We start from the raw sequence: 10,339 nt of genomic DNA on the forward strand, positions 1-10,339 counted from the left end.
ACTGAGTTCAGCAGGGCGTGCTCTCGAGTGGCATGGTGTCTTCCTGCTGAAGTTCTTGCTGATCTTGAACTGAATCCTCCATCTTATGATGTTGTGACACCCCTTGTTTCCTGATATAGAAGAAAACAGAAGTGTAAATTTATCAAAAATAACTAAATAGAATACTTCCACTGCAACTACAACAGTGTCTAGTGTTTGGTCAGCTATAGGGACGCAGGATGATACGCCCGTATTTGACACAATTTCATTAATTGATAGCTCAATTTTGATATTCATAAAATATATGTAAAATACATTTACAGAACATAAAAGAGAAAATAGTTTATAAACGAGTACTTACCTTTCGAGAGTTCAAACAGAAAAGACAACTGCTCGAAGCTGTGAAGTGCACTGAAGGGATTGGAACTCTGAGCTTCCCTGTCCGATGAGAAGCACTTCTAGATGTTAAAGCTTGCTAGGTTTGAAGCAATGACCTTTCCTGTCATTCAAGGAGGAGTCGGGAGGATTTTGATGAATTTCGGACTCAAGAACTTTGGTCTATTGACACATTTGATGTCTTTTGAAGTCAATCTCGCCCTTCTTGTTGAATGTATGTTCGCAACAGGAAGTAGAAATATTAGTATCGAAAATTTCTACTCAACGGGGAAGTCCCTAATGTCACATAAATAACTTTTTAAATTGTGAACAACATGGCTTAAGCCTACATTCATCTAGTCATGACAATCTACTATGCTTTTACTTCGTTACAACCAGTCAATAGAAACTGGAAGATATGTAACTAATAGGCATATCAACCCTAAGTCCTCCGTTATTTAATAACTATACTAAAAGCTTATACACTTACACATATTGCTCGTCTTCATCTCATGGCTCGATTGCCTCACCCGTGACTACGTTCATCTGACCCCCACCTTCCGTAAGGTCTGCCAGGAGTAGACAAACCTGTCCATATAAATCGGTCCAGAATACAAATGGCTTGCCTGATAATTTATAGAAAGTTTGAAAACACTTACTGTTACTGTCAGCCAATGTCCCTTCAACGAACGTAAAAAAAAAGGCAGACGTATCTCTGCGTCAGGAACGCTCTCACTCACTTCACGACGAGCGTACAGGTTCACTTACACACTTAGGCACATACTCCACCAGGATCTCCGTAGCTGGCACACACACACAATCCAAACTGTTATTCCGAACTCTGGGGTAGCGGAACAACACTTCAGGACGTTGACGGACTGAACACACCAAGCATTCGACAAGTCCAGAGACAATGCCTACAGAACGATTATTTTGTGACAAATGAACATTATAACCTAACTGAATGTGCTTCACGTGTAACATTCCCTCCTTCCACACAAGCTTATTCACTCTGGTTTTTCCCGTTGCCTTCCCGCCTACAGACTAGGCAATTGTCACATGATCAAGACTAGAGATAGAGAACGGATCCGCTCGCGCAATGAAATGTTTTGTTCAGCTTTTCAACACTACTAAATCACTTGCATTCGTACAAACAACAGAGTAATACAAGTAATAATGAAATATAATTAGAGTAAAATGACAAATCGTGTTAGTAAAATATACACAGCTATATGACAGTGTATAAACATAATGCAGACTTATCTTGACAAACTCTCATGATGTCGTGGTTGTAGGACCACGGACGTGTATCCACTGTTGAATCTACTCGACTTCAGTCTTTTCAATCCTTCTCTCTCTCTGTCTCATTTTACGGACAACTATCAAGTGTCACCTGGCTTCCTGCAGCTCCTTTGTCCAGTCCTGATAATTTGATCCGACTAGTCATTGACTGTAAAACCGCACTGACTACATGTTTGATGCTAAAAATAGTAGAAAAGAAATGTGCAGCACCTTTCACTAGTCGTATTTTGCTGTTTGTCTATAACTCAAGCTATTGCCTATAACAGCTTCTAGCATCTACTCCATCCTAATCACAGGGCCCCGTCTCGTCCCAAGAGTTACACCTGACAGGTGGGCGGGTGGTACGAAGGAAACTCGTCTGGACGCTAACAACACAAAGTCGTAAAGTAAACCATGGTGTCCAGGTGCTGCCCACTGCTCGCTCCGTGTCCGGCCTGATTGAGTTAGTTGAAAATTATAGAATTATATAGCCTATAGGTCTTAACACGCATCATCTCTTAACATCCAATTTAAAATATTCTGTCAATACAGCATAACAACAAGTCCACACTGAATGCAAAAAGATGCGCTCTTAGATAATATTTATTCTAAAAATCAATCAAAATAAACAAACACTGGAATTTCTTAAAAATAAAGCGTAACACACCAATTGAACCGAAAATATAATAATTACTATAATAAATTGAAATATTCACGACCATAAGTCACAACAATAAGTACAAAACTAGAGGTCGTCAAATCTTAATTTCCAGTAGTGTCACCGCTGTACTCAGCCCTAAGGTCAGTGTTGTTGTCCCTGAACTTAGCTGCAGTGTTTCTTATGAATAAATGATGAACTTCTTCCGACTCAGGCTAGAAGAAAGAAAGTTGAGGCAGGCATGTGGTCCCATCCGCCCCCACCAGCCCCCTTTCCCATCATCCACCAGTTGGAAAAGTCAGACACAGACATTTTGTTTTCGTTTTGCTTTGTTTCCCACTGTCTAAAATTATTACTTCTGCAAGAGCAGGAAACTGTGACAGCGACTTTGTATATAAAGTTCGTGGTCAGACTCTTCTTTGACTCAGGATGCTTTTTACCATGTCATTAAATGTTTGCAGTGAAAGAATTCTATAACCTAAGCCCCGCACATGCGCGGTCCCCTTGTCCTGTTTGCGCACGGCACTTAGAAAACAGCTGGACAATACATTAAGACACAAATCAAGCGAAATGCCCACATCTGAAAGGCTGTTCTTTGTGAAATGATATCTTCTTATATTGACATCGTACTGTTTTCTTACACAGGTTACATTATTCAATATTGATAAATAAAATTGGAAATAAAATACAAACCTGTCTTTTTCAATAAAGTTAGAAAGAGAGGTAAGTGGTCAAGATGGCCTAGCAGATAGCTTTATATCATGAGCAGTTACAACCACACGGTGTTTCCAATGTCGATACATCATACTCAGCTTTAAAGTAACCTCTGAATGACGCTTTTGTTTTAGTAAAATATTCACCTCTTCTTCAAAAAAACCAGTTATAGTCATCTTCAATGTCAATAATTTGTTCATCATCATCATAATGCTCATCATCATTATCGTCATCATCATCATTATCATCATGCTCATCGTCATCATCATGCTCATCATCATCATCATCGTCATCATCATGCTCATCGTCGTCGTCATCATCATCATCATCATCATCAGAAAAAGGATTATCGATGTCATCTATGAAGTAAACGATCTTTGGATCCCACTCTTCGATTTCTGAGCAACGATCAAGATCTGAAAACTCGTTAAAGAAAAGCAGATATTCCTTCAAATGAGGTGGAAAGTCCCGAACCGTGTCTCGTCTATTCACACCCAGTGGTAGGGAACACGACACTGCGATACGACACAAAGATTGCAGAGATTGAACCTGAGTAGCTGCTTGCTGGAGAATCTGGTACAAGTCATCCATTTCTGAATCATCCAAATCTTCGTCTAATTCTTGTGACATGACCACGCTATATTCTTCGCTTAGTAAGAACATATCACGGTTGGATATGGCGCCACATTCAAAAAGAATCTTGACAACAGCCGGTTTCACATCAAGCACCGCTTCAATCAGCTTCGAAATAAAGAGTGTATGAGACCCACCACCTTCAAACTGTGTTTTGCAGGATAACAGCCCAACCTCGAAAAGCGACTTGGCTATGGTAAAAATACTTGTCTTGAACAACTTCATGATCTTTGTGAGAAGGGAATTTCCAGAGTCGTCCACCATCGATGGGTTGACTCCTTTCTCCAGCAAGACTCTGCAAAGTGCTTTTGGGTTCGTGTTCAACTCTCTAAAGCTCGACAAAACTGTGTGTTTCATCAACACTGTTCTACCGCCATCATCTCGACTGCTGATGTCAAGTCCACGGCGAAGTAGAACAGTCAGGAAAGACAGCCAGGCCTCGTGATCGTCCTCCTCGTACAAAGAAACCAGGACGTGGATCAGTGGTCTTCCACTTATCGGCCTCTTAATGTCAATGTCGGGTCCAGATTCAAGAATCACATTTGCCACTGTCCAATTAGAACACCTCACACACTTTTCAAAAGAACTCTGTAGTCTTTCGAGATTATCCGATCCACACTGTCCTTTGGCTTCTGTCGACTCAGAAGATGTGAAGCCATTCTCAGAAGACTGCTGCGATTGAAGTACACTTGGGACACCAGGAGATAAATTTAAACCTGGGTGTGCAAGGAAATTAATGATTCCGCACAGTTTTTCACATTGAACATTTCTTTTGGGAAAAAGGTACAGTTTTTTCAGAAGTAAAAATTGATCAGCTTCAGCCCAGTCGTAACAGGCTCCTAACTGTATGAGTTGCCAAAAAACAGACCAGTTCCTTTTCTCTAGTGCTAACATCACAGCTGTCTTATTTTCCGGTCCAGCCATGTTTATATCGCACCGCATTCCACTAATGTGTCTACAAAAGGAGACAGATCACCACGACTGCTACCGATGGCTAGTTTATGAAGTACAGTCCACCCATCGCTGTCAGGCATGTTCACGTCTGCTCCATGCTCGACAAATGGTTTGATGCACTTCCAACTCTTTGAATTGGCCAGGATATGAAGAGGTGTGTTGCCATTGTCATCACGCAAGTTGATGTTAAGTTTGTCGCTCGGCATGAGACCGAAGATAATAAGCTCTGTATCGTAGGCATGTGAAGCACATTCTGCTAGAACATGAAAAGCCCAGCTTCCTGTTAGCGCTTCAAAGTCAGTGAACTCACCTTCAGGCTAGGAATCGTTCCACCAAGTCCCATCTTCTCTTTGTGATTGCAAGCTGTAAGACTGATTTTTCCATTCAGACGTGTCTGCAGTACGGTGGTTGTTTGTGTAGAAATGTAAAATAATATTTAATGGACACTCCTCTTCTACAAGCTGATGCAAATTTAAATGGTACTCTTTGAATGCAGTATTACTATTGTTACTAGAAGTGACATTCAGCAATACTGATGTTACGGGCCAGTTACTTGCTATCATCGACAGTGCTAGCGGTGACTTGCCTTCTGATGACGTCCTGTTGACGTCAGCACCTTTCCTCACCAGCTGCCTGGCGATGTGCTCACATCTGGGAGACGAGGACTGAGCGACTCTCGACAACAAGGTGAAGCCCTCGCTGTCAGTCTCGTTGACGTTGTCTAGAAACTCTAAGAGCCGCTCCACCATGTCCATGTTTCCGTGCTTCGCAGCCACTTGTATCGGCGTGTTGCCTTCTGGGTCGCGTGCGCTGACGTCAGCTCCAGATGAGACCAAGAGCTCCAGGAGTTTCTTGTGCATATTTTCACAGAAAAAAACATTGTCGCTTTCAGGTTTTACAGAAGCAAGAATATGTAGGACAGACAGTCCATTACAATCCAGAATGCGCGTGTTTGCTCCTTTGATGACAAGTCGCTCTGTGATGTCCCAGTTATTGTATTTTGCCGACAGAATCAGTGCTGTGTTGCAATAGTTATCACAGCTGTCTGTGATCTTTGTGTGATCCACTACTATGTCGCACATGTCAAGATGAGTAATATTTTGTTTTGCGAGTATGGAAAAGAAAAAATTAAATCGAACTCCTCTTTCAGTGTCGATGCAACAAGCCACACACTCATCCCCTGAGTTCCTGCCTTCGCTTTTAGTTGCCTCGGAGTTTGGAATTTCGTTATCCCGGAATTTAACAGTTTCTTTATAGTTAGAGTTATCTCGCTTGGCGAGAATGTGCAGGACAGTACATCCTTCGGAATCTCGTTCGCTCAGGCATGCTCCTCTAGCCAACAGCTCTGTCACCATGTCCCAGTGTCCATATTTGAAAGCAAGATGTAGTGGGGTATTAAACTGAGAATCTTTCTGATTAACCAAATCATTTTTAGCTTTGAACAAAATAGCGGCGACTAAGGATAATGGCTTCTCAGCAGCCGGACTCTGTTTGCATTGTTTGCACCGTAAATGTGGATGGCCAACAAGTCTGTGTAGAACTGACAAGCCTTCGTTATTGACACCACTGACACTAGCTCCATGCTCCAGAAGGTGCCAGACAGCCAGCCAGTTGTTGTTTTTAGCCGCGAGATGGAGAGCAGTGTCACCATGAGGGCACTGCTTGTCGACATCAGCTCTTTCTCGACAAGACGTTGAATACAACCGCTGGTTTTGTAACACAGAACTGGGCTACTCTGTGAAGAACTGTGAACCTTTCGCCATCTGTCATGTTGACGTCCTCAAAAACTGTCTATCAGCTGCTTAGTACGTCTACATTCCTGCTCTGGCAGCCATGTCAGTGAGGCGAATGAGTTCTACATTGCTCCGAGGTCTCGAATGTTTTATAAAATATATGACATAGGACTGACACCACCCTTCTTTGAATACCCTACCTGTGCTCATGGCCATTCTATCGAGAATAGTGAAGCCCTCGCTGTCTTTCTCGTCTGCGTTGCCCCCAAGGTGTCTGAGAAAATGCTCGACGATCATCCATTGCTCGTGTTTGGCGGCAACTTGAAGGACCGTGTCACCATGAAGATTCCGTGTATTTTGCAAGGCACAGTGTTGAAGAAGATAGCTAAAAATGTAGAGTTGCTCGTTGACTGCCATGCTGCTTTCAGCAACTCTTTCGATAAGGGTGATTTTGTCAGTCACATCCTCTTGAATCTTTGCTCCTTTCTGAAGCAAATGTGTGAACAATGTCCAGTTTTTGTGTTTCGCCGCCAGGTGAAGCGCTGTATCGCCGCTCGAGCAGCGAAGCTCCAAGTCTGCTCCTTTGTCAAGTAAGATATCAATGACTGATAATAACTCTGTGCGATGGTTCTCACAGACCTCATCAGGTGAACTCTGGCCATCTTCAGGAGGTCGAAGCTTATATATAGCAAGAAGATGTAGAATTGTGAAACCCTGTTTGTTACACCGATCCAAGCTAGTAACAAGCCCTATGAGGTGCTTGACTAGTTTCAAGTTTTCAATCATTGCCGCCAGGTGCAAAACGGTGTCACCTGCCCGACACTCAGCGTTCAGATCACACCCTCGCTGATGAAGAAGATCAAAAAGTTGACAGACATTATCTAGTTGTTCTGAAGTCATGGCGAGCCTGTGTAAAACATTGTAGCCTTCACCATCAGGTCGTCCTGTGTCTGCTCCAAAATTAACCAACGATTTCATGAACGTCCAGTTGTGAGACTTCACGGCTAGGTGAAGTGCAGTCAATCCATTTATGTCTGGGCTGTTCATCTGAACACCGTTGTTCACACACAGAGAGATCAAGGTTGTGTAAGTATCAGAAACCATGGAAGATCCCTTGAGAGCGAGAACATGCAGCACTGACCTCTGTTCTTCGTCGACAACATCCGTTCGAGCGCCATGTTCCAGCAAGAGCCTCAGCAACCCTTCGTTGTTGTTTTCTGCAGCTAAGATGACAGGCGTGTTCCCCAGACTATCACAATCGTCGAGTTCATGGCACATATCTATAAGTTTTGATACCATCTGTTGTTTTGACTTCGCACACTTAATGTGATATTTACTAGCAATCTTTGGCGTTAAACTTTCACAGTCCTTTGTGTCCACTTGTTGTACACACTCAGAAACATATTCAACCTTTTGATATTTAGCCGCTATATGAAGTACCGTTTCTCCTTTCTTTGTTTTCAGGTTGAAGTCGGCGCCATTTTCCAGAAGAACCGGAAGAAGAGAGTCAAACCTGCTGTCAGGACACATGATGAGTCTGTGCAGGACTGAGAGACCATCCCTGTCAAGAAGGTTCAGGTCAGGCTTGGTGACGAGAAGATCACAGACACGTGACCACATGTTGAGTTCTGCTGCCAGCTGTACCAAGGTGTTTGGGACTCTTTTGTCTATGCTGTCGAGAATCTTCTGTTTTGAATGTCTCCACACTGAGCTTAGTACATCTATATGCATAGACCAATTTGACCTAAGTGTCTGGCTTTTATCCACCATCTCTATGACTGACAATAGGTTTGGTTCATCATTCAGGAGAGTATAGGGTATCATCAAGAATATCATGAGGATGTCCCAGTTCTCGCAGTTTGCCGCTGCAACGATAGCAGTCTGTGCACTATTTTTCAGTGTTTGTGCTCTTGCTTCGCTTGAAAACAATTTCTTCAGTATTTCTTCTATAATCTGATGACTAAGACCACTAACAGTCGCCAGCTTCTGCAAAAGAAATGACTGTCTGTCCTTGACTGAGAGGTCACTATCAGAAGTGAGTTCTTTGACCACATCGCAGCTGCCAGCTTCAGCAACTGAGTTCAGCAGGGCCGTGCTCTCGAGTGGCATGGTGTCTTCCTGCTGAAGTTCTTGCTGATCTTGAACTGAATCCTCCATCTTATGATGTTGTGACACCCCTTGTTTCCTGATATAGAAGAAAACAGAAGTGTAAATTTATCAAAAATAACTAAATAGAATACTTCCACTGCAACTACAACAGTGTCTAGTGTTTGGTCAGCTATAGGGACGCAGGATGATACGCCGTATTTGACACAATTTTCATTAATTGATAGCTCAATTTTGATATTCAAAAAAATATATGTAAAATACATTTACAGAACATAAAAGAGAAAAATAGTTTATAAACGAGTACTTACCTTTCGAGAGTTCAAACAGAAAAGACAACTGCTCGAAGCTGTGAAGTGCACTGAAGGGATTGGAACTCTGAGCTTCCCTGTCCGATGACAAGCACTTCTAGATGTTAAAGCTTGCTAGGTTTGAAGCAATGACCTTTCCTGTCATTCAAGGAGGAGTCGGGAGGATTTTGATGAATTTCGGACTCAAGAACTTTGGTCTATTGACACATTTGATGTCTTTTGAAGTCCATCTCGCCCTTCTTGTTGAATGTATGTTCGCAACAGGAAGTAGAAATATTAGTATCGAAAATTTCTACTCAACGGGGAAGTCCCTAATGTCACATAAATAACTTTTTAAATTGTGAACATGGCTTAAGCCTACATTCATCTAGTCATGACACTCTACGATGCTTTTACTTCGTTACAACCAGTCAATAGAAACTGGAAGACATGTAAATAATAGGCATATCAACCCTAAGTCCTCCGTTATTTAATAACTATACTAAAAGCTTATACACTTACACATATTGCTCGTCTTCATCTCTTGTCTCGATTTCATCAGTCGCTGTTGTTTGAAGGAGTGGCACACCGCTTCATAATCTAGGACACATTCTCAGTTGTTGTTGTTCACCGTCCCGTGTAGCAGGAAGAGATTGTATTCGACAAGAACTGGCCTCACCCGTGACTACGTTCATCTGACCCCCACCTTCCGTAAGGTCTGCCAGGAGTAGACAAACCTGTCCATATAAATCGGTCCAGAATACAAATGGCCTGCCTGATAATTTATAGAAAGTTTGAAAACACTTACTGTTACTGTCCGCCAGTGTCACTGAGACGAACGTAAAAATAAAGGCAGACGTATCTCTGCGTCAGGAACGCTCTCACTCACTTCACGACGAGCGTACAGGTTCACTTACACACTTAGGCACATACTCCACCAGGATCTCCGTAGCTGGCACACACACACACACAATCCAAACTGTTATTCCGAACTCTGGGGTAGCGGAACAACACTTCAGGACGTTGACGGACTGAACACACCAAGCATTCGACAAGTCCAGAGACAATGCCTACAGAACGATTATTTTGTGACAAATGAACATTATAACCTAACTGAATGTGCTTCACGTGTAACATTCCCTCCTTCCACACAAGCTTATTCACTCTGGTTTTTCCCGTTGCCTTCCCGCCTACAGACCTAAGCAATTGTCACATGATCAAGACTACAGATAGAGAACGGATCCGCTCGCGCAATGAAATGTTTTGTTCAGCTTTTCAACACTACTAAATCACTTGCATTCGTACAAACAACAGAGTGATACAAGTAATAATGAAATATAATTAGAGTAAAAAGACAAATAGTGTTAGTAAAATATAGACACCTATATGACAGTGTATAAACATAATGCAGACTTATCTTGACAAACTTTCATGATGTCGTGGTTGTAGGACCACGGACGTGTATCCACTGTTGAATCTACTCGACTTCAGTCCTTTCAATCCTTCTCTCTCTCTCTGTCTCATTTTACGGACAACTATCAAGTGTCAACTGGTTTCCTGCAGCTCCTTTGTCCAGTCCTGATAATCTGATCCGACTAGTCATTAACTGTAAAACT

General features: G+C 42.3%; 3 protein-coding genes and 1 long non-coding RNA gene across 4 annotated transcripts; all 4 read right to left on the reverse strand.

Moving 5' to 3' along the window:
• Window positions 1–7: 7 nt before the first annotated feature.
• On the reverse strand, window positions 8–4,816 carry LOC112568495. Its single transcript, XM_025245804.1, has 2 exons — window positions 3,396–4,816; window positions 8–110 (listed from the first exon to the last, which is right to left on the reverse strand). Exons 1-2 carry the CDS (start codon window positions 4,580–4,582, stop codon window positions 8–10), a joined length of 1,290 nt encoding a protein of 429 aa, XP_025101589.1. The 5' UTR covers window positions 4,583–4,816.
• Window positions 4,817–4,911: 95 nt separating this feature from the next.
• Window positions 4,912–5,949, reverse strand: LOC112568496 (ankyrin repeat and death domain-containing protein 1A-like). Its single transcript, XM_025245805.1, has one exon. It carries the CDS (start codon window positions 5,947–5,949, stop codon window positions 4,912–4,914), a length of 1,038 nt encoding a protein of 345 aa, XP_025101590.1.
• A 456-nt stretch (window positions 5,950–6,405) lies between these two features.
• On the reverse strand, window positions 6,406–8,300 carry LOC112568497 (putative ankyrin repeat protein RF_0381). The gene has a single exon (XM_025245806.1). The coding sequence runs from the start codon at window positions 8,161–8,163 to the stop codon at window positions 6,406–6,408; it is 1,758 nt and encodes a 585-aa protein (XP_025101591.1). The 5' UTR covers window positions 8,164–8,300.
• Window positions 8,301–8,352: 52 nt separating this feature from the next.
• Window positions 8,353–9,964, reverse strand: LOC112568013. The gene is made up of 3 exons (XR_003099959.1): window positions 9,246–9,964; window positions 8,745–8,983; window positions 8,353–8,512 (listed from the first exon to the last, which is right to left on the reverse strand). It is a non-coding gene; the product is annotated as an uncharacterized LOC112568013 (long non-coding RNA).
• Window positions 9,965–10,339: the final 375 nt, after the last annotated feature.

This window comes from Pomacea canaliculata, linkage group LG7 (assembly GCF_003073045.1).
Source record: "Pomacea canaliculata isolate SZHN2017 linkage group LG7, ASM307304v1, whole genome shotgun sequence".
NCBI lineage: Eukaryota > Metazoa > Mollusca > Gastropoda > Architaenioglossa > Ampullariidae > Pomacea > Pomacea canaliculata.

What these genes read in the sequence shown, in the direction of transcription:
- LOC112568497 (XM_025245806.1), bottom strand. Translation starts at nt 8,163, where the DNA reads ATGATATTCTTGATGATACCCTATACTCTCCTGAATGATGAACCAAAC.
- LOC112568495 (XM_025245804.1), bottom strand. Translation starts at nt 4,582, where the DNA reads ATGCGGTGCGATATAAACATGGCTGGACCGGAAAATAAGACAGCTGTG. An exon ending in CGTTGCTCAGAAATCGAAGA is followed by an intron (nt 111 to 3,395) that starts GTGGGATCCAAA and finishes CTTCTATATCAG; the next exon opens with GAAACAAGGGGTGTCACAAC.
- LOC112568496 (XM_025245805.1), bottom strand. Translation starts at nt 5,949, where the DNA reads ATGGTGACAGAGCTGTTGGCTAGAGGAGCATGCCTGAGCGAACGAGAT.